This window comes from Cloeon dipterum, chromosome 3 (assembly GCF_949628265.1).
Source record: "Cloeon dipterum chromosome 3, ieCloDipt1.1, whole genome shotgun sequence".
NCBI classification, from domain to species: domain Eukaryota; kingdom Metazoa; phylum Arthropoda; class Insecta; order Ephemeroptera; family Baetidae; genus Cloeon; species Cloeon dipterum.
The window spans coordinates 11,667,368-11,688,748 of NC_088788.1; the positions used below are offsets into that span (position 1 = coordinate 11,667,368).

The 21,381-nt window shown below is 39.8% G+C and overlaps 1 protein-coding gene across 4 annotated transcripts; it reads right to left on the reverse strand.

Annotated features, from left to right (window-relative positions):
- Positions 1 to 486: 486 nt before the first annotated feature.
- Positions 487 to 21,264, reverse strand: Cad88C (cadherin-88C). 4 transcript variants are annotated; one of them, XM_065482651.1, is made up of 31 exons: positions 21,110 to 21,264; positions 9,294 to 9,508; positions 8,583 to 8,734; positions 8,303 to 8,521; positions 8,083 to 8,244; positions 7,829 to 7,958; positions 7,600 to 7,772; positions 7,126 to 7,323; positions 6,933 to 7,071; positions 6,748 to 6,875; positions 6,566 to 6,693; positions 6,381 to 6,506; positions 6,143 to 6,291; positions 5,767 to 6,086; positions 4,881 to 5,469; positions 4,500 to 4,822; positions 4,088 to 4,255; positions 3,872 to 4,029; positions 3,634 to 3,815; positions 3,357 to 3,580; positions 3,110 to 3,298; positions 2,917 to 3,049; positions 2,692 to 2,852; positions 2,388 to 2,633; positions 2,144 to 2,329; positions 1,957 to 2,093; positions 1,534 to 1,732; positions 1,288 to 1,480; positions 1,071 to 1,221; positions 867 to 1,013; positions 487 to 807 (listed from the first exon to the last, which is right to left on the reverse strand). In XM_065482651.1, the coding sequence occupies exons 2-31, from the start codon at positions 9,439 to 9,441 to the stop codon at positions 654 to 656; spliced, it is 5,712 nt and encodes a 1,903-aa protein (XP_065338723.1). In that variant the 5' UTR covers positions 9,442 to 9,508; positions 21,110 to 21,264; the 3' UTR covers positions 487 to 653. The 4 variants fall into 4 exon arrangements, with proteins under 4 accessions (XP_065338723.1, XP_065338722.1, XP_065338720.1 ...); XM_065482650.1 differs by having other exon boundaries at positions 487 to 804; positions 1,071 to 1,224; positions 21,110 to 21,263; XM_065482648.1 differs by having other exon boundaries at positions 1,071 to 1,224; positions 21,110 to 21,263.
- Positions 21,265 to 21,381: the final 117 nt, after the last annotated feature.

The following is a 21,381-nucleotide window of genomic DNA, read 5'->3' on the forward strand; positions in this document are numbered from 1 at the left end:
TTAATTATATTAAAAATTAATTTTTCACATTGTTTAGCGCATTTAGAAGAAATTTGGAAGAATGATTGAGGACCTTGAAAATGACTTAGTCAATGGCTGGTTTTTTAAATGAAGATGAGAATAATTGGAGTAATTTTAAAAATAGTCAAATAACTCTTAATTTAAACCAGAAATTACAAAACTTCCTATGAATTCCTCCTTGTTTTTAACCACAAAAAATATTGTAGTCCATAGTAAAATTATTCTTAAATTATTTTTTGCAACTACTGGTCAGCCACATAAATCAGAATTTCACATACCTTTTCTCCCCATAATAATGTATCTGGGCCATTTTTATGATTCAAAATTATTAACGTCATTTATAATTGCCCCTTTGGCGTTCTGACTCGACACAATGTGATCATATCTGCAGCAAAGTTTTTATCTGAAAATATTTAGCTGCAAAATTAAATTACACAGACTACTGGTAAATAAAAATAATGATGCTATACGTTATAAATATTTTATTACTGTACAGATGAATAACGTAAAAAGTTTAGAAAAATGTTTACAATCTAGAACACAAAACACACGTCAAAGAGGGCGAAAAATTCGATGCATGTAGGTTACGCGATTGCACTGTTTATACTTGAGGCATGTACGTCTGTCTCTGTTTAAAGTTCAGTAGTTTCGAGCTTGCGTCCGAACGGACTGTTCAGCTTCTCGAAATGAGTGTACAGGTTCTGGTGAAAAGTGCCTCTGATCACATCATTGTTTTCTTTTAGAACACTCGAGGACTCTTGCTGTGTTACCATAATTCCACTGCTGCTGAAACGCACATTTTTTCCAAATAGGTTCAAGTTTCATTTTTAGCAAAGGCGACTCACAGAACTCTCTCCTTGCCAAAGAAAATGTTTTGTTTGTTGTTCGCACGAGTGACTGGCGGCGTGGAATCCGCGCCGTCGTGGCTCTCCCCGCACGTCTCCTCCGAGGTGATAGCGTTATCATCCAGCGAATCTTGCTCTGACGCTTGTCTGGAAGTACGAAGAAATTTATTTTTAAAGTAATGCAAAAATAGTAAAAGAAATTACTCTGTAGATCCATGCTCGACCTCTTCATCGGATTTGTACCACTCGTTTTCGTACGCTTGCATCCACATAGGATTGGATCCCTCGGTGCTGTGCATATTTGTGTTTGGCACTCTGCTCGCTCTGACCGAAAGCCTCGCACCCGGATTCGCACCTACTAGAAGATGGGTCGTCGGATTACAGTTTTGCTCGTCAATTGTGGAAAGGGTTGTTTGCTCACCGAAAGCGTTGACGGTGGCCGCTTTGATCTGCCGTCTATATCGAGTGCGTTGCACCATGCAGAGCGACAGCGTCATTATCAGCAGGATGCTCAAGAAGACGGTCGCGAAGAAGAAGTAGAAGAGAAGCATATTCTCAGGTTCCGCCCTGAGTGCTTGAGCCTCGGCAGGTTGCGTGTCCAGCACATTAAATTCCTGGTGACAAGGCGGATTGAGTATTGCACTTTTTAATGGGGGAAATTTATTACTTTGAAAAGTGCGTCAAGCTTTTCTATGTTGAGATCGACTCTTCTGAGGGCCTCCGCAACGTCCATGATCGAGTTGTTCCTCTTGTCCACCAAGTGTAGGTAGAGGTCCGTCCTCGTTTTGTCCACTGTGCCGTCGCTGTTCACGTGCACCTTGTAATCGTCGGCGTTCACAATGGCGCCAGTCACGTTGCCCAGAATACTGAGGATTGATTCAGAAAAGTGATAACAAAATTTACTTTTTGTTTGGAAAAATAAAATATGAGGAAAATGCTTCTTCGTTTTATAAATTTTTGGATAGGAATTTCGGGTTTTACATCAGATTAACTATAAAATTTTTAAGAGTAAAATTCACAAAATTGTATGTCTAAAACTGGCATATGGTCAAAAGTAGTAAGAATTAAGCCAGGTCATTTTAAAACTCACTCCCTGAATTTGTCGATCTTTTCGCGAACTTCCGCTGGGTGTTGACGCAGAACAAATCTCACTCTCTGATCTTCCCTCAGCAAATACACGAGGGCAATAGCTTTGTCTTGCAGGCCGTCCGTGTCGTTTGCAATCACCTGCGTTAAAAAATTAGAAAAGTTCATTATCCGAACCAAATTTATTTTACCATGAATTCAAAATAGCCTTTCATGCCCCTTTGAGGGTCAAAATTGAGGATGACCCCTCCGGTGGATCTGTCCACGACGAACGGCGATCGCTTCACGTGTTCCAACCCCTCGCTAAGGGACATTTTGACATTTCCGCTGAGGTAGTAGCTGATGTTCCCATGCTCTGGCGCATCCAAGTCGATCGCCTGGAACGGTATGATTGGTCAGAAATTATAATTCCTGAATTTCTTCAAGGCGTGTTACCTTAATTCTCATGAATTCCGTGCCGTAATCGGTTTCTGTCGTGAAGCCACCTGTGAAGACGTGCTTCACAAATTTTGGTGCATTGTCGTTCACGTCGTTTACGTTCACAACCACGCGTAAGAGCGAATTGTTCGAATTAGAATCCGCCACGGCTGGTGTGATTGAGGATGCCTCTTGACAATTCTCAGTCGCCCGAATCAAAAGCTCATGCTTGTCTTGAGCTTCACGGTCCAGATCTTTGACAACCTGGAATTTTTCGCGAAATTATTGGCGATAAATTCTTTACGATCTGTTATTTTCATACCGTGAGTTCGTGCGAGTAAGCGTCGAGATGGAATTTGTCCGCCGACTCTCCGCCTGCAATAAAATAGCAAACAGGTGGCGGCGGCCCATCTAGTAGATCGATTTCGTCCCTGTCTATCGTGTCCGGCAGCCTAGCGTGTTCCTCCCCAGGAAGTGAGTGTTCTAGTTTTATGAATTATTAATGAATTAAACTCTCGCCATTTATAATAATTATTATCTGCTATACCTGTGAAATTCACCGACACTTCGTCCTTAACAAACTGTGGCTCAAAATCGTTCACATCTCTGACGTATATCATTAAATCCAAATCAGACGAGAGTGGAGTTGGAATGCCCAAGTCGTATGCTTCCACGCGAATCTACCAAAATAACGAGCAATTATGATTCTGCGTGACACTTATTTATTTTGATTAACACACTTCATAAATTTTTTGCCTTTCACGGTCCAGCAGCTCTTTCAGACTGACGGAACCTGTCACGTGATCGATTTCAAAGGTCCTCCAGTGGCCCAAAGAGTCTTGCTTCAGGCGGTACCTGACGGCCCCATTGGCCCCAATGTCACCGTCAACTGCATGCACCTCAATTACGGGCGTACCAATTGTTGCGTTCTTTAAATTAAATATTTTTTAAACCCTGATTTAATTTAAGCATACCGTCCATTGTTACCTCGGGAATTATAACAGTGTAGTTATGAGGGGGAGTCAAAAAATGCGGCGCGTTGTCATTAAAGTCAGTGACGCACACCCTAACTTCGGTGGTCGCGTCGTTAGGGGGAATTCCCAAGTCTTGGGCACGCACGATCAGAGTGTAATTGCCATACAGCGTTTTCAAGGGTTTGCTTGCTGTTATTTTAGCACTCGAGAAGTCCAGGTTTTCGATGTTAAATAGACCTAAAAGGAACACCTTTAGCATGATTTCAACTAAGTTTTATATGAAACTCGACCGAAATCATTTCCACCGACAATGGAGAAAACCATTCTGCCATTTGGAGTGGTTGGGTCGTCTTTGTCGTGGGCCTTTACCACGGTAATTAACTCGCCGATTGGGTGGAACTCGGTGATACTAGCGCAGCCGTCAAATACTTCAAATTCTGGTGCTTCGTCATTTACGTCGACAATGTGAACCCTTTGTTTAAAAACTTAATAGTAAGTTATTCTCACCATAAAATATTTTTTTCCTACCCAATTTGTTTAAATGCGTTTCTGCTCTCTCCAGAGAGGTATCCAAAATGGTAATTGTCCCAAGCCTCGATGATCAAAGTGTAAAAATTCCTCTCTTCTCTGTTCAAAACCTCAGACACGTTCAAAACGCCAGTATCGGGATTTATTTGGAATTTTCCCTGTGTGAAAATTTTTAGTTACTATATAGTTAGTTACAATTTATTCAATTATATTTACCCCAGAGGAAATGCGGTCCAACAAATATGTGATTTTGCCGAAATCGCCAACATCAGCGTCCCGTGCTTCAAGTCTTGCTATTTCTGTGCCAATTGGTGCGTCTTCCCTCACTGTGATGTTTACAATATCGCCGACGAAAAATGGATTGTTGTCGTTCTCATCCAAAACCTGAGAAATATTAATTTAATGATTTGAACTATCATTTACAACTATAAAAAAGTTCCCCCGGCAGTTAAAGTTATGATTGCAATAGTAAAAATATTTTTAGATAAAATTGAAAGCAAATAAAATTTACACATTTATTGATCATCAGTTTAAATGCGTTATTTTCAACCAACAATTATTGCTATGCAAGCCTGCCCCACTCGCGAGTCATCCCGGTTGCATACTTGTAAGCCACGCAGGCGCTCACCTGTATATAGCACTCGGTGAAGCTGTACCTCGGCGGCGAGCCGTTGTCCGTCGCTCTGATGGTCACATTGATCCACGAATGCACTTCTCGATCAATCTTACTCCCCACGTGCAACTCTCCCGTTTCAGGGTCTAGAGAAATCAGATCGGTTTCTGGACCTTCGATGGTGTACCGGATCGTGCGGTTTTTGTCGGCGTCGTCCGCCGTCACGTGCATTATTACGACGCCGATCTTGCTGTTCTCCGTGATGGAGCGTTGGTAATACGGCAATCGGAATTTGGGGTTGTTGTCATTTACGTCTTCGACCAAAATAGTCAAGTAAGCTGTAAATTAGTTTTTTTTTTATAAAACCGCGGTATTTGGAATATTTTTATGTTTCACCTGTTGCTATTTGGACATCCCTTGCCGCGGCCAAATCTTCGACTTTCAAAGCCAGTCTGATGAGGTCCACCTTCTCCCTGTCCAAATTTCTGACCACCTTCAAAATCCCGTCCAAAGAGCTGAGTTCAAACACCGCCGTGTAGTTGTAGTCGGACTGTTTGACCCTGATGCCCTCCTCGTTCCGCGCCTCGCTCTTGGCAGCGTCGATGTAGTACCTGAGCACCGACTTGGCGTCCAGGTCAACTGCCCTGACGCGGTAAATATCCTCTCCGACCGGCACGTTTTCCTTGACGCTAATCGTGCCAGGATCAAGGAACTGCGGCGCCTTGTTGTTCACGTCCTCGATCTGCACCTCGACCATCACTTCGGTTGACTTTTGCTCCTTTCCCAGTCCACCATCGATGGCCAGGACTTTCAGGGCGTACAGGTCAGTTTTTGGGTCCGTTTTGTCAGGGTCGAGGCTGGCTCCGTGGGCGACGGTGATTGATCCCGTTTCAGAATCGATTACAAATTTGTCTCCCGCGCCTGACATCAGGCGGTAGGCGATTGCGTTGTTGGGAGGAGAGCCGTCCATGTCGTAAGCATTGACCTAAGCCAAATAAATTTTTGTTAATCTAATTTTTAAATTCAAATAGGTACAGTTTGATTGATTAGGTTTACATTTAAACTACTAAAAATAATATCTGGAAGAGATAGCAAGCATAAGTGTAAAATATATCAATCGAGTTTTCGACAATTGAACGCTATCCATCTAGGAGGAGATCAACAAATAAAAAATGTTTCAAGTACAATGAAGGGCTATTTAATATGAAAATTAATTTAAATAATCACTTATAATTTTTTCTTGGCATCACCACATTGGCAGCAATTTAATAGAAAAATTTACCTGAATGACAGAGCTGCCTCCAGCAAAATCCTCTGGTATGCTTGTAACGTAGTGCAATTTTTCGAAGCGTGGTGCGTGATCGTTCACGTCCTGGACGTACACCGTCAGTGACACCTCCGAGTAAAGAGGTTTAGGCTCGCCCCTGTCCTGTGCCCTGATCACCAGGTTCATTGCCCTGACGCCGTTTTTACTCGAGCCAGGCAGTTTTTCAAAATCAATCGGAGATGAGGGGCGGACCCTGCCAGTCACGGGGTCGATCGTGAAGTTTCGCAAGGCATTGCCCGCGACTATTGTATAGAAAACGTCACTATTCCCAGTTCCTGCAAGAATAAAATAGTCAAGAGCCGTGCAGATAAAAAAATTGAAATTAAATCACCGTTGAGATCATCGTCGTAAGCCTCAATGAAAAGCGGAGGGTTGAAATCATCGCTATTTTCCATCAGCTTGGCTTCGTACTTGTCTTGCGTGAACACGGGTGCATTGTCGTTCACGTCCAATATATTCAGAGTTAGTTGCACCGTGTTTCTGCGAAGGAAAGGCGTCAGTCAAGTTTAAATTAAATTTGGCACGACGCGTGACGCGGAAGTCGAGATTTAAAGAGAGGCTCTAATTACCTGTTTCCTCTGCCGAGATCGTCACGTGCCTCCACGGTCAGGTAGTGCCTCGAGATCAATTCACGGTCAAAGGAGATGTCATTAGACTTGATGGTAATTACGCCAGTGATGGCATCCAGGTGTAAACTGAAAGCGAGACTCGTGCTATGACTCTGCAGTGAAATTCGGAGAGTGAGGTTGTTTACATTTCCGACGACGATCCTCCGACGCTGGTGTACCTGATGCCCTGGGTGCCAAAATTGCCCGAGTCGTCATCCATGGCTTGAATCCAGGCCACCGTCGTGCCCATTCTTGAGTTCTCTGGCACGGAGACCTGTTATTCATGCTTTAAAATTATTGAAATCAAAATTTGAAAATATATATTAACCTCGTATATTGACTCGGTGAACTCGGGGAAATTATCATTCACGTCCCGAATGAAGACGGTGACAGGCACAGAACTATATTTTGGATTATTTGGCACAGTTTCTTTGGCAACAAGCGTGAAATTCATGGCTGAAAAAACAAAATAGATTTTTTATTTGAGAAAAAAGGTATATTGGGATGGAATACTTTTCACTTGCTCATAGTCGAGCATGGCTGGGTTTTTAACCCTAATTAAAAACGAAGCCTCGTTTACTCCTTCCCTAGGGGTGACTTCGAAAACCCCTTTGTCACCGTTCAAAAACAGCTGGAAGGTGCCGTTATTTCCCTGAACAATACAAATTAGCAAATCAAAATTTCTCGGGAGAAAAATTAATTCAACCTGATCGTGGTCGAACACCTCCGGCTTGGTGTTTCCCAGAAAGGTGAGAGGCGAGTTTGCTTGTGAACCTTCATTCACCTCGCAAACGTAAGCGGCGCTTCTGAAGCGTGGTGCCTCGTCATTTACGTCCATAACCATGATGGTGACCTCCGTTTTGGCAGTGGGCGCCGCTGACAAAGTCCGGGACTCCTCTTTGGCCTTTTGAAAATACGATTCGATTAATGAGGATGAAACGCACTCTGTGAGTAAACGCTTTCTTTCTCAGCGGCAAAAAGCAGCCTACGAGAGTGGAAGCGTGAAAATCGGCAGCAAAAGCGATCTGTGTTACTCAACAAAAAAGCAAACAACAGAGTGACTCGTCAAATCTATTCTCTCTATCAATCAGCTCCCGTTTCTGCGACCGTTTTTACCCGACGATCAAATAATCCACGCTTGGCCGGCTGTAATAAAAGTGCAATTCGCCATAATGCTTACAGTTATCTCCAAAATGTAGGCGCCGTTGCTATTCTTGGGATCCTCCCTGTCCAGAGGCCGCAGATTGTACACGATTCCCGTGTTGGAGTCGATGCCGAAGATGCCTGCACCGCCTCTGGTTATCGCGTAGCTGATTTTGTTGTTCACACCGCGATCTCCATCCACGGCTTTCACTGAAAAAATATCAATGGGTTTTTGCCCAATCGTCTCAATATCAGGCAAAAACTACCTTTGAGCACTGGTGAATTCAGGCGCGTGTCCTCGCTGATTCTGGTAACCGGCGGTACTACCACGAACTCTGGAGGCTGATCCTCGACATCTTGCACCCTGATTAGCAAGGCAGCAGTGCCAGTATTCACCTAGAGAAAAAAATTGAAAATAAAGAAATACAATAGCATGTATTTTACTTAAAGGAAATAATAATTTCGGAAAAAAAACACGTCGGTAAATATAAATAATTTAGTGTTAAAAAATCCCACTTACTCGCTCATTGTTTGATCTGTCCCTCGCTAGGACTCGCAGTTGATACAGAAACTTCTTCTCGTAGTCAAGCTGCCCGACCAACCGGACAACTCCCTTTCCGTTCACGGTGGAGACGGAAAACATGCCTTCCTCACCGTCTTGCTCTCCAAGCGAAAATACAACCTTTTTATTTGCACCAAAATAAGTGTTTTTCCATCAATTCAGAGATTCTGCGTCAAACCTGTCCATAAGGGCCTTCGTCCAGGTCGGTGGCCTCCAGTTCGGCGAGAACTTGAGGTGGACTGTCCTCTCGAACGGTGATGGACGGCTGGTATGGCTTGAAAATGGGCGCATTGTCGTTGACGTCCTCAACAATGATGAGTAAGCTCTGCGTAATGAAATTTCCATCGCCCAATCGGCCATCGGTCAGGGTTAAAACGAGGGCGTACTCGTCCCTCAGCTAGTTTTTTTTTAAAAAAAAATAGCTGTGAAGTGATCAGTATTAAAAATTTACGGCGTACCTCGCGATCCAGCTCCTTTTTCAGATAAATGTGCGCTTCATAGTCATTCACGCGCTTTATGCTTAAAATTTCTTGACCAGCATGTTCTCTTACTCCGAATGTGAGCGAGTCTCCGTCAGGATCAAACCCGCGGAGGCGGTAAATTAGGCTCCCTGTAGAAGGTTACATTAATAAGATGATAATAATAACAGTTTAATAACAACATTGCTATAGGAATTATTTTAGCAATAAAAAATCAATACTGAGAAATTATAATTGAAGAGAAAGTTGTTTTTCCAGAAAATATTTATAATCAATAATGGAAAGCTGTAAATATCACGTGCGCTTATAAAACAGTAGCTATTTATTTCAATTATATAACTTCTGAATGTGTGGCTCAAAGAGGAAAATTCGTATTTTTAAAATAAATTTGATTGAATGCAAGCAATCGTTTTCCATGGACATTGAATCCGATTCCCTTTTAACGATTAATTTTATTTTGAAGGTAAAGTCCTGCTGATGAGGTCCTAGAGTTTAAAATAGCTGCAATTCTGCATGAGAACGTGCTAAATAATTTTTCTCCCACAATTTTTAAAGCCGCATGCCATAAAATTATTTCGTCTATTTTTAAACGCAATAAAAGTAGCTTTTGCAGAGGAAAATTTGTATTATTATTTAATGTTTAAATTTAATTTAAAACTAGTATTTAAAATAAAATGTTTGGGTTCTAACCTGCTGGTGTTCCTTCTTTGAGTCGCAGAACGATTTCCGTTTGGCCATCGATAATAAACCTGGGCGGGCGGTTGTTCTGAAGGGCCAGGGTGAGTGCAGACCCCAGGAGAGTCAGCAGCAACGCCCGCCAACAGTGAGCAAGCATCATCGGGCTAGCCGTGCCACCTGTGATGAGGCACTAGTTGCGTCATTCCTCCACTTTCGCTGTCCAAACTCTGCAGGCAAGATGCAAAAACCAAATTTGTAACATGGACACGAGGAAGATGTGCCTCGGGGGAAAGTTAATAGTACACTAGCTGACTTTGATTGATTTGCTGAATTGGATAGTGCGATCGAGGCTGTTGCGATACCACGCGAGGTGGAAGGAGCAGAACAAATTGCAGCTCCTGTTGCGGTCTATATTTTTTTCATGCTGCATATATATTTTTAGTGAGTATAATGCGATTGGTCCGCGATAAATCGATTTCGACACTTTTCTTTGGATTTTGTCTGTTCATTCCGCAGCAAAATCAAATTGTTGAATAGTTTGTGTTTGTGATGAATTAGCAAAAATTTCCATTTTTAACAGCGCAAAGTCTTTTTGTTGTCCGAATATTAATTTTCCTGTCTCATTAAACGATTTTCATGTAAGCCTTTCCGGTCTTTTTAAAGGTTTATTCACCTGTGCCGTAACATCAGAAATAAACTTCATCCTCGCTATAAGAAATATCCTAGACTCAACATTGATTTTTTGTCGCAGATTATGTCAACCGGCTGAACGCAGCAGCTGTCTCCTTTCTCTCGTTCGATTAGGTGAATTGATTAGCCAGTTTAATCAAATCAAGTGTGTCCATCAGGTAGGCAAAAGCACGTTGCACGTTGACTTCATTATTTCCCGGTGTGAAGCAAGCGATGCAACCACCATACTTTCAACACTGCGGTCTCTCCTCAGCGACCTGTCATTCTGATGTGGTAGACCAGAAACCTTACATTTTAATTCAACTTACATATACCGGGTATAATAAGAAGCTTCCATACACTTCTCTACTTACTGGCACACAACTCGATGCGAGAGCGTGATTTTCAAACCGTCAGGCGCCGACGAGAGATAACACTTTTTCGAAAGTGATGTATCACATTTCGGAATTCAAGTTTGGCTTCTTGTCTGGCCCGGAATCGGAACAGGGTGATGTGTGGTTTAGAAAAAGTTGCTTTGTGATTCATTGAATTAAAAATAGATGTTTTTATTCCATTTTAACGCTGTAATACGATTCATTGGACTTCTGGGATTATTTTAACTCTGTAAGTTGATCCAAAACGATTTTTTCTTTTAAATCCTGATTTGATTTTCTTCAATTTAATGACTTTGCCAGTTATGAACAAAAAATTTAAAAATTTTCAGCAGCCGAAGAAATATGAGGTGCATTATTAAAATGCTAGGCTCAAGTTCGCATATATGAGATCGTATTAGAATTTAGAGAATGCAAGAGGTGAAACAGACCGAAAATATAAACAGCAGCACCGTTAATGACCATTATGCACAGCAAATTAACTTTGAGCAGGGTCAGACGAGGAAAGGCGAGCCGTGAATACGTAATTTGGCGTTCGCGGGCGAAAAGAGCGGAAAATCGGCCCGACCAAAATCCGCCACACCTCAGTCTGATTCTCGTGCCGAACGGCCGGTCCAGAAATCTGTTCGCACTCCGTCTCTAGGCTTTTCTCTTGGCGGGATGTGTTTTTTGTGCGTGTTTAAAATGCCCGATTACGCTTCATCGCATCTCAATCATTCGTCCTTTTCGTCAACAATGGACGTCGAGATGCAGTCAAGCTGCGAGAGATTCACATCGTGTATTGCTCTCGTGATTATCTGCTGCAGATACAGTAGCCGAAAATGGGATTTTGCATGTGACAGACATGGGAGAATGGTTTGACTACAATAAAACCGACTGGTTTTTGCGCTTTGTTAGCCCACCTGCTTGAAATCTTGTTCTTATTTTTCTTGCCATTTTTAATTGCGATAGAGGGTATAGCTGCAGAGTTTTGTTACCATGCACAAGCACACACTCAAGTGTTCTCTGTTTATTAAAATAATTAAAAAAAATTGTAACTTGTATTTTTACCGTAAACAAATAGCTTTATTTGGGCATCTGCTCGCCTCTGAGCCTCTCGCACAAAATCTTTCTTAAATTAAGTTCTCAAAATACAATTATTTCATAACTTTTCATTTTAAAACTAATGAAATAAGGCCTGCGGGCCGAAACAGCCGCTGTTCGGTACGAGAGCGTGTGATAATAATTTTATTTTACAATTTTTTCCGACTTGTTAGCCATCACACCTGATTTCTGCTTGTGGAAGAAGCCATTGTAAAATCGGTAGAACTAGTTAAATACTTTCATATTTAATAAATCGTTTAAAATACTCTGTTTTTTATCCATAGATATGAAGGAAAAAATTATTTTTAGATTCAAGGCTCTCTACGTTGATGAAGAAGGGATTAAATCTTACTTGGTCTCTTTTACCTGTAAATGCTGCATTAAATACTGAGCATCAATTGAGTTAACTTTAAATAATGAGAGAATCATCGTCATCATCAGTAAAAAACAGCATTTTTGTGCGTATGAAGCATGAAAAATATCTACCTCAACAATTTCCCACGAGGAATCTCTTTTTTTAACTAAATATTCGTTTCTGAACTCTGTTGGCTGCAGAAATTGGCATTTTTCTAAGGTATTATTTTGTAATTCAGATGCAAGAGACCATAAATTTGACAAAACCGCCCGTTGCCGAAATGATAGAGTCGTTGCACGCGGCTGTGATGCAGTGCATGCATGCATGTATGGTTTTCGGCGGAGGGAGAGGGGCTGCAAATGATGTCGGAATGAAGCAGCAGCACCGGACACGGCGCGCCGGAAGTTTCCACCTGACTGACTATAGCGGGGACCGAGTCTGCTGAAAACAATTAAAAACCTTTATTGTTTCCTCGCAGTGGGTTGATGTATGAAGGGTGCGGACCATAGCATCGTCACTCGGTAATTGGCCAACGCGTGGCTTTAACACCTTTTTATTAAGGTGGTCGGTGTGTGTGTGTGTTCAAGGAACAGTTACAACTGCATTCGCCGTGGAGGCACAAAAACGTGGTTTTGTTTATTTAACGTACGGTTCTATCAAGCAAAAACGAACTAAGAATATGTATATAATTATGGCACCAAGTTTTAAATTGACAGCTTATAAGGAGAAAATTTTAAATCGGAGTTTTACTTTGACTGAAAAAATTTAATTATAAAAAATCTCAAAAACAACATTGTTTTTCATGCAAAAAATTTCAACAAAAGTGCAAGTTTCAAATTCTTTACTAATTTAAAATATTTACCATGAAATAGGACTCCAAATGTTAAGCCGAAACTAGTCTGAAAATTAATTGACGCTCTTAGCAATGAAGAAAATAGTGGCTTCTTTGATAAACTAAATTTTTGTCAATACAAATAGGGGTCATTCCAACAAGACTTAAATTTGGTCTTTCATAAAATTATAGAGTAAGTTAATTTATTATACTAAACGCCTTTTGCGTGATCGTTTCACATTCACATCCCCGGATCACGGATCTGATTGTGAGAGACTGTGAAAAACGAGATCCATCCATCACTCTGTGAACTTTTTATCAGTGAAAATCGTGCGTTGAAATCTCCACCTCCACTTTCCATTTCGCCTTCCAGTTCCCATATCACAGTTGACTGGTGCCCAAGGAGAAATCAATATCCAATTAAAAAGTTTGATTCCCACGCATTTGCCTGCGTCTGAAAGGGCCGAGGACACTATTGAGGTCTCGTCTCTGGCGTAAATTTGTAGGTCGTAATGATTCGCGGCTGCATGGTGTGTTACACGTTTGTACTGTAGCAGCGACAAGATGCTCCCACGAGAGAGACACTTCTTCGCACGCTACACATTTATAGCCGAGATGTGGAGCAGCACACGACAAATAACTTAAAATCATTTCATACGTGCGCTCTGCGAGATGCGTGTGTCACTTTTCCCGACGAGGCTTTTGTGACAAAACGACATCATTTTGATTGAAATCAAATGAATGCCTCGCGCGATGTCTCCGCGTTAAGCGAGCGAGAAAATTAGTTCTTGACCGTATTATTTCCGTTTGGTCAGCTCCTATAATTCTTGTAAAAAATCGATTTGAGACGTTCTAATAATTCTGATTGAATGTACGTTTTACTGGTAAAATTAACAACTGAAAATAGTATAAAAAGGCCAAACCAAATATTTTGTATTAATTTCAGATTGAAATAGAAGCTAACAATACTTAAAATAGAATGAAATAATTATCATTTAAATAAATACAAAGCTCAAATTAAATTATTAAAAATATTTACATTAAAATTTCAATATGGCAAATTCGAAGCATTTTGAATTGGAATTTTCTGGCTGTAACTGAACTATTTACTGCAAAAGGAAAATTCACCCTTCAATATTGAAGCAATGAACGTTGTATTTACAAATTTTCTCATGCTGTCTGTGATATTTTTAAATAAATTGCAGCACTTCTCAGCGTGAAAGTAGTTTCATCGTTTTATTTTTCCGTGCATTCGCTACTCGCTCGTTTTGTGGTTTCGTGAACCTCATCCGCGTACTCGTCCTCCGATGCTGATGATCGTAATATATTTCAAACAAACACACATGCACACTCTCGAGAGCAACGCCTGCCGGCTCAAGCGCTGCTTTTGTATAGCACCAGACCAGGGGAGTTGGTCGATAAAAATCTCGGGCTCCACTCACTGTGACTTGCTCTAGCACTGTAATTGTTTGTTTGGAAAGAAAGAGGATCTTGGAAAGAGAAAAATGACTATTAAGCGCCGGCAATTACATTGCCAGCCACTGGAAACGCGTGTCGACATTTTAATTTATGCTACTTGCCACTCCGGCGGACGTTTGATGTGGAAATTGGACAGTGATGGAGTGTTTTTCGGCAGATGCGATTTCCATTACTTAAATTGAGTGCTTAATAGCCTTAATGGAATTAGAAAGATTTTTTTAAAGTTAAATCCGGTTAAATCAAAACCAGAACAAATTTTTCTTTTATTTTTATTTATTTGAATTGGCATCGAAAGTGAAAAATCGAAGAGGGATTATTTTTCAACCGTTCACATAAAAGAAATAAAGAACAGAATATTTTCCTACCCCTCCAGGCCTCATTCAGTATTACTAAAACTGCGAAATATCGGAAAAAATCCAAGATGCATGAAAATTTAAATCATATTATTGGCTGTGAAAAAAATTTATTTTGAAAATTGATGTCGGCCTTGCAATGAAATATATTTTTCGTATTCTCTTTTGGAAATTTCCAAAAAAATTAAATGAAAATACTCAATGTATAGCAAAATTATTTTTAATTTTAAATCAAATAAAATTTGCTCTCGTTTCTATGAACCATAATTTATTTTGAAATGTGTGAACCAGTCCACCATATTCTATTAGCAATGCAGGCTATTTTATTCGTGAAAATTTATCTCATCTACATAACTGTACCGAAGATGCAGGAATTGAAATTACAAAACTACGCCTTTTAATTGCCCCATTGTATCAATTTCCCATTCTCACATATCAAACACTTATTTACAATGGCGCGCGGAGTGTGAGAGGAGGATGACCCGCAATCGCGGTTTGATGGGTTGCATAAGTAAGCAGGTGATTTGAAAAATAAATAAGGAGGCGCCCTGCTAGTTTTCCGCTCCGACAGCCGTACACTTGACCCGCTAGCGCGGTGAGATGGATGCAGAAAACCGCACTTGAAACAAAAACTCGCGGCACGGATGGTAGGTAGATAGAAAGTTCAACCACCGTCGCTCATTTGCATTCGCGTTGAACAGAGAGACAGGGGTCATCCTATCTGCTCCGTTGTTTTGTCCGAGTGCATCCATCTGACGTCACTCGCGAAGGTCGACGAATTAGAAATTTTCGCAATGCGAGTGCGAGTGCACACGCAGCTTTTTAATTATTATATCACCGCGCAGAGACGCGCCGCAGACGTGTCGATTGCGACAGCTTTTATATAATGGTAATGTGGGTTCTTGAAAACAAAGGCCATCGAGATTAGTGTAAATTGGCGAAGATGCAGGGGAAGGCCAGGTTACGTACCAGATAAAAAGAATGAATTTATGAGAAATTAACGCATCCTAAAAAAGAGAGTGTATATATGTGATTTTGTGAAAAAGCACTTACTTGTTACTTCTGCCAAAAGCCTTTACAGAAATTTATTGGTATAATTTTATTTCGCAATCGTTTTTAGCCGCATGGTGAGTCAGTATTTTTCTTGTTTCTTCTAGCTTAAATATATAATCGTTGTCAAAGATGAAAAAATTGGATTGAAATTTTTGTCCAATTTATTTTCCATTGCTCCAATTGGCAGTTTCATTAATTTCTATTTATTTTCTTTTTATGAAGCTGCAACTGAATTTCGAATGTAAAATTGAAGGCTACAACGTGTTTATAAGTTATTGAATAAATTTAAAACAAAAAGGATAGAAAATGCGAACTGTCGCAACATTTTCACTCTCCTTCTTCTTAAAAAATATTCCAAGCCATTTGGAGCGGTGAAAAAATTTAGTAAGTTGCGTGGTGTTAAAATATTTTTTTCCATATACAGTAGGGCAAATAAAAAGAGCTAAAAATATTGTGGGGGAAACAATACAATTTCTATCGCGATATGAAGAATATTATTTTCAGTATGGTATGCTACCAGCTGCCTTTTTTTCTAAAAATACAAGCTTATTTATATGAAGGGTAACAACTATACCAATTAATAATCAACTCCTTTGAACATGGACTGAACAGGATTGACAAGAAAAGTTATTAAGTACATATTCATTCTTTTGTAACATCACGAGAACAGAATAAATAATAATAAAAATGTTCTTTGCACACAAACTCGTGGAGCTTCTCTTGCTAGCGGAGAGAAACGGAAATCACGAACTGCGTGCTAGTGTTAGGATAGAAATAATATGTTGTATAAAAATATCGCAGCCCCCAAAGTTGGCGTGCTTGAACTTGAAAGGCGTTCTGAGGATCAAATGTCAGGTGCTGGTGCATGGATGCGTTCCCAAGTATGTTCGTAACTTCCTTTTCACAGCAGGTGCGTGTCATTTAATTCGACTCGGGGTTAGACTAACCTTTGTCTTACTAGACACGAAACATTTTTCACGAGAGGATGAAAATCAAGTTAAAAATATTTAAGCCAGTAAACTCCCACAGAATTAAAATGGCAAAAAAGTTAAGAGTGCATTTAAGAGCAGCGCAGCCTTCACGTAAAAGGTAATTGATCTTTAAAGAGCGTGTTTGTCGATAGGAGCATTTAATTTAAATCTTCTCTTCCTCACCGCAAACAATCCTTGTACTTGCTGAGGCTAATACATGCATATGTATTGCAAGGATCACGAGTGGCGATGAGTGTTTGATTGCTTTATTGTGTGCAGGTACGCGCGTAAGCCCCCTTGTAATAATAATCAAGGCAACGAAAGTGTAATTGGAGTCGACTCAGAATTTCACGGTGTCTGTGTCTGACGTGTGATCACGGATCATGACGCTTTATAATTCTCCCTGTCTTCCGCTGAAAATTCATCCTTTTGTGCCTTCCGCGCGCGCACAAATCGGCATAAAGAGAGGAAAACCATTCTGCTTGCTCGGATTGTGAGTTGCACGACGGCATGGAGAAGTGGTGTGTCACGACGGTAATCGGTCACATCTTCCGAGCCGCTAGATCACTTTTCTAAGAGGGCTATTTTGGAATTTAAATTGGTTTCTTCCTGGGAATTCGCTTTATTCAATGAGAAATTGACCAATTATTCATGGCTGTTTTTTTTCTCCAAATTTGCAAAGGTTCTGAACCTGTTCCTCAGCCGGTAAAAATAATTTTCTGCCTAAAATCAAGTATTTCGTCCTAGAAATGTAAAGACAGTCATGGGTTTCTGCGAATAAATTGGAGAGAAACTGAAGAAATTTATTTTCTTCTATTTTTAAGTTCTGTATAGGCGATCTGACATCATAGATCTAAAACAAAATTAAATTGTTTACTTTTGCCCGAATTCAAAGTTTAAAGAAATGATTGATTTAGATGCGAAATCAAGCCGGATTACTGCGTGTTCGAAATTTTCCATCCTGACACATAATTATATAAAGGAAGATCCAAAAATAACAATAATAATTTCATTTCCAATTTCACTCTTGGTACGAGTTAATTAGTCAGTCGTTATTCCACGCGATTTGCATTCATATATGCAGCGATTAATGAGATTCAGCCTGCGTTTTATTACTGAAAAGCTACTGACGCACGCACTGCCGCCGAAAATGAAATAATAAATCGCGCGTACGAAGCAAGCGGTGCGTGAACGCGAGTCGCGCGGCAATCTGCCCCTTTTCCTGCCGCCGCAGCCGACGCTGCAAAACGTGTACCGCGCGCGTAAATGTAAAAATGCGAGCAGAAAGGAAACCGACCGGCCTCTCGCCACGCTAGCTCTGCTCGCGTCCGCGGAAAACTGCATCCAATGCACGCTTTGTTGACTGCCTACCAAACGTGAATATTATGGGAAAAGTGAGCGTGGACTCCCACGCAGCGGGGGATGACTCACAGCCAGAAAAGCAGCACACCTGCCCTTTTCTGCTCCCCACCGGCTTTTGGTTTCGACTGCGATAAGCCTTGCTAGAGAGTTCGAGGTCAATCCAATGTGATTTTAAGAAATTAAAATAAAAGCATTTTATACCAGAATTTTGCAGTTATTTTTTTATAGAATTTTACACGGGAAATGCGATTTTTCCCATTTAAAAATAAAAACGAATTTAGGAAGAAGGGAAATTTAATTGTAAAATGTGTGATTTTATCGAATAAACAAAATAGCATTAACTACCATTAAATTGTAAATGTGAAAATTTTTAAAATTAAAAAAACCATTTCTGCCAAAAAAGGAAGCTAAAAATAATAATAATTAAAAACTCTTCTCTAAAAATCAAATTAAAAGCATGATTTAAATTTTGTTTTGATTTTCCAGTCCATTTTTTTAGTTAATAGAATCAAAAGGAAAAACCTTCAAAGTGTTCGCAAATTAATATGCCGAGCGAGGCCAAAATATTGATCCATTCCTGGTTTTCATCGATCGGTGCTCTCGTATGTGTGCACATTCAGTAAATTATGAAAGTGTGCCTTATTAAATCGATGACCGTGAAATTGAATGATTTGAAAGAAATTCCAACTCGCACATGTTTCGGTGCATGGGTTAAACTTGAGCGTCCACTCTCTTTGCAAGTATATTTATTGCTCACAAAGCGCGAATAAAGTTTCACTGCTGACAGCCATAAAGAACGGAGAAAGGCAATATTGGCACAAAAAGTAGCGCTGGAAAGAATTCGAGACCAAAAGGATGCTGTCGCCCTTGCCAAGGAATTCCACTGCGCTACAAATGTAGATTTCACGAGAAAAGTGTCGCAAAAAGAAAAAGCAGCGCGCAGAGGAGGTGAAAATAAAACTGGACTGCCGCGATGGAGAGCTAATTTAATTGTCCTTGAATGCGACGCAATTTAACTAACGCACCGGTGCTCATTTCATAACTTCCGTGACACTTTTTGTATTAGTGAAAAAGATGCGTCCGCTGATAACATCTCTGGTCTGCCGGCCAGTAAAAAGAGTGTGCGGCTGCTGCAGCATATATATTGCGATGGGATGGGAACGCTTGGCTGCAGGGAAAAGCTTCCGTTCGACCTACATGAGTACTTCGCCAAATTTGACCGTGCATTTGATTCGAAAAATATACGTTTCTAATATTCAAAGAAATAAATTATTGCCGATTAAAAGAGTGTTGAAACAGGTTTGGCAATTTTTACGACAAAAATTAATAGCGCTGCTGGAGTTCATTAAATTTTAATGAGTGCTACACATGAGCCTTAATCAAATCAAGCTTGCGCTTTCACGCCTTGTTCAATTTTCAGATGTTCCCATCGCTATCATGTCGAGCCTTTGTCATCTCGTGCTCTCCGCTGATATGAGATGCAATTCACAGAACTATTAATGCGTTCTTGAATTTGGGCCACTGTCAAACGCGTTCTTTTCTCAGGGAGCTAACAACTTTAAATTTTATATTGCCGGCGCGCTCTTCTAATTAATGTTGCTAATCGTGTGTGCGTTCCATTTCATTCTCTTTTTTTTGTGCCAACTTTCATTGACAAGCATTCAGATATTTTTATTTACCGTTTTATCTTATTTCGTCTAGAAAATCTTTTCTGTCCGTCGCAGCTTTGTTCCCTCAACTTGAACCCAATAAATGTTTATTTCCGAGTTCAAACTGCGGTCGATACACACAATGCATGACAAAATTCAGTTTGGAGTCATCAAACCTGACAGCAGATCGCGTCACTGCATTGTTTTTTATGTCTTCACCATGCACTTTTATTTTCGTTTTCTTCAAACAAATTTGCGAGGATAATTTACCGTGGAAAAAGAATTTGCATGTTTAACTCTGCTCAAGTTAGTTCCTCAAACAATGGCTTTTCTAAAAATTTCTAACCAGTGCTTTTTATTTTCATATGCGGAAGATGTTCAGTGGAACTATTTATTGCTTTACAAGCATGAATTGTGTAGAGTTTGTTCAATTTATGATATTTATTGCACCATCATCACATTTTTCGCTTCATGTTATAATTAAAAACATAGTGAGCTGGCGGTTTTTTAACATGGCGTTAAATTAAATCAATTAAAATGACAGGAAATAAATATACACAGACACTTATTTTCAATTGTAAAATATAAACTCGTGTAAAATATTACGGATCAGTATACAGAATTGATTTACGTCCAGGAAATTAATTAAAAATATAAGAAACACGCGCAGGAAATTCATTAAATTAAAAATTTTTGATGGCTATAACAACGAAACCTCGCATACTAACCGATAATAAAATTATTTTTGCATCAGACATGTAGACTTTCATGAAATTAGAAGAAAATGACAAAAAAGTTCGTATCTATCACCATTGATGAGCTATAAACTAAACCTTAGAATGGGGTCTTTTAAGTTATTAATTTTTAATAATGGGCAATTTTTTCCAATCGTTGTGCAATTTGGTAAAAATACTCTCCATGATCAGACAAATCCATCAATATGTAATTTTAAAAATTCCTCGGGGTATTTTTACGATGTTTTTATGCTTAGGCTAAGTTAAAAGCTGATGACTTTTGTCAATATGTATTAAAAAAACTGCTTAAATCATAGTTTTTTTAAATTGCGCTATCGAATGTGATAAATATAGCAATATTGTATCAGCTTTCAGAATATTTAAATGATTTTAGTGTAATTATTAATTTTGTAACCTTTTAGTGGCCCAATTTGACCTCAATGTAAAAATCAAGAGATTTTCAGAAAGTCTAAAGTGACTAATAACCAATCGGTTTAATTCGTCAATACCAAAAATCAGATTGTTAAGTTTTTCCAAATCATTTTGTCTAAAGTGAGCAATTTTGATGCAAAAACAATATTATGTTAGGGGCGGTCAGACCGCGGGATTTCCCTTTAAGCTCTGCGCGAATTAATTCAGGATGATTAGTGAAATTTTGAATGTCAAAGTTTAATTTCCAATAAAATTGGTTGTTCTCTTATTTTACCGTATTTTTTTTAATTTAAAATCCGATTCAATTTTGGCTAAAGCTTATTAATTGGATGAAATTTATTCAAAGTAAATGATTGAAATTGTTCTTTCTCACTTCTAAAATACGAATTTCAGCCATGTATGTTCCTATCCTATTCCACAAGATATGAAAAAAAATCGAAAAGAGAAATAAACAAATAAGATACCTCTTTGTAGCAATCCTGTCTTGGCGTTGGTGATCACTTCCTCTCACGGAGATCAAGGGTTAAAAGCACCGACCGCAGAGCACGTTGGTTTCCAGCCTGAGCGACTGAGCAGACACCTTTCCAGCACCATGCGCTAGTGGCGACTGACAAAGCGCGAGCGACCCAGGTGCTGCGCGGCCTATTAGTGGGCACTCAAGCGTGCAGCGAAAATAAAGCCACTTTTTATATGGTGTCGATTCACTCGCGCCGCCTGCTGGAAACAATTAATCTGC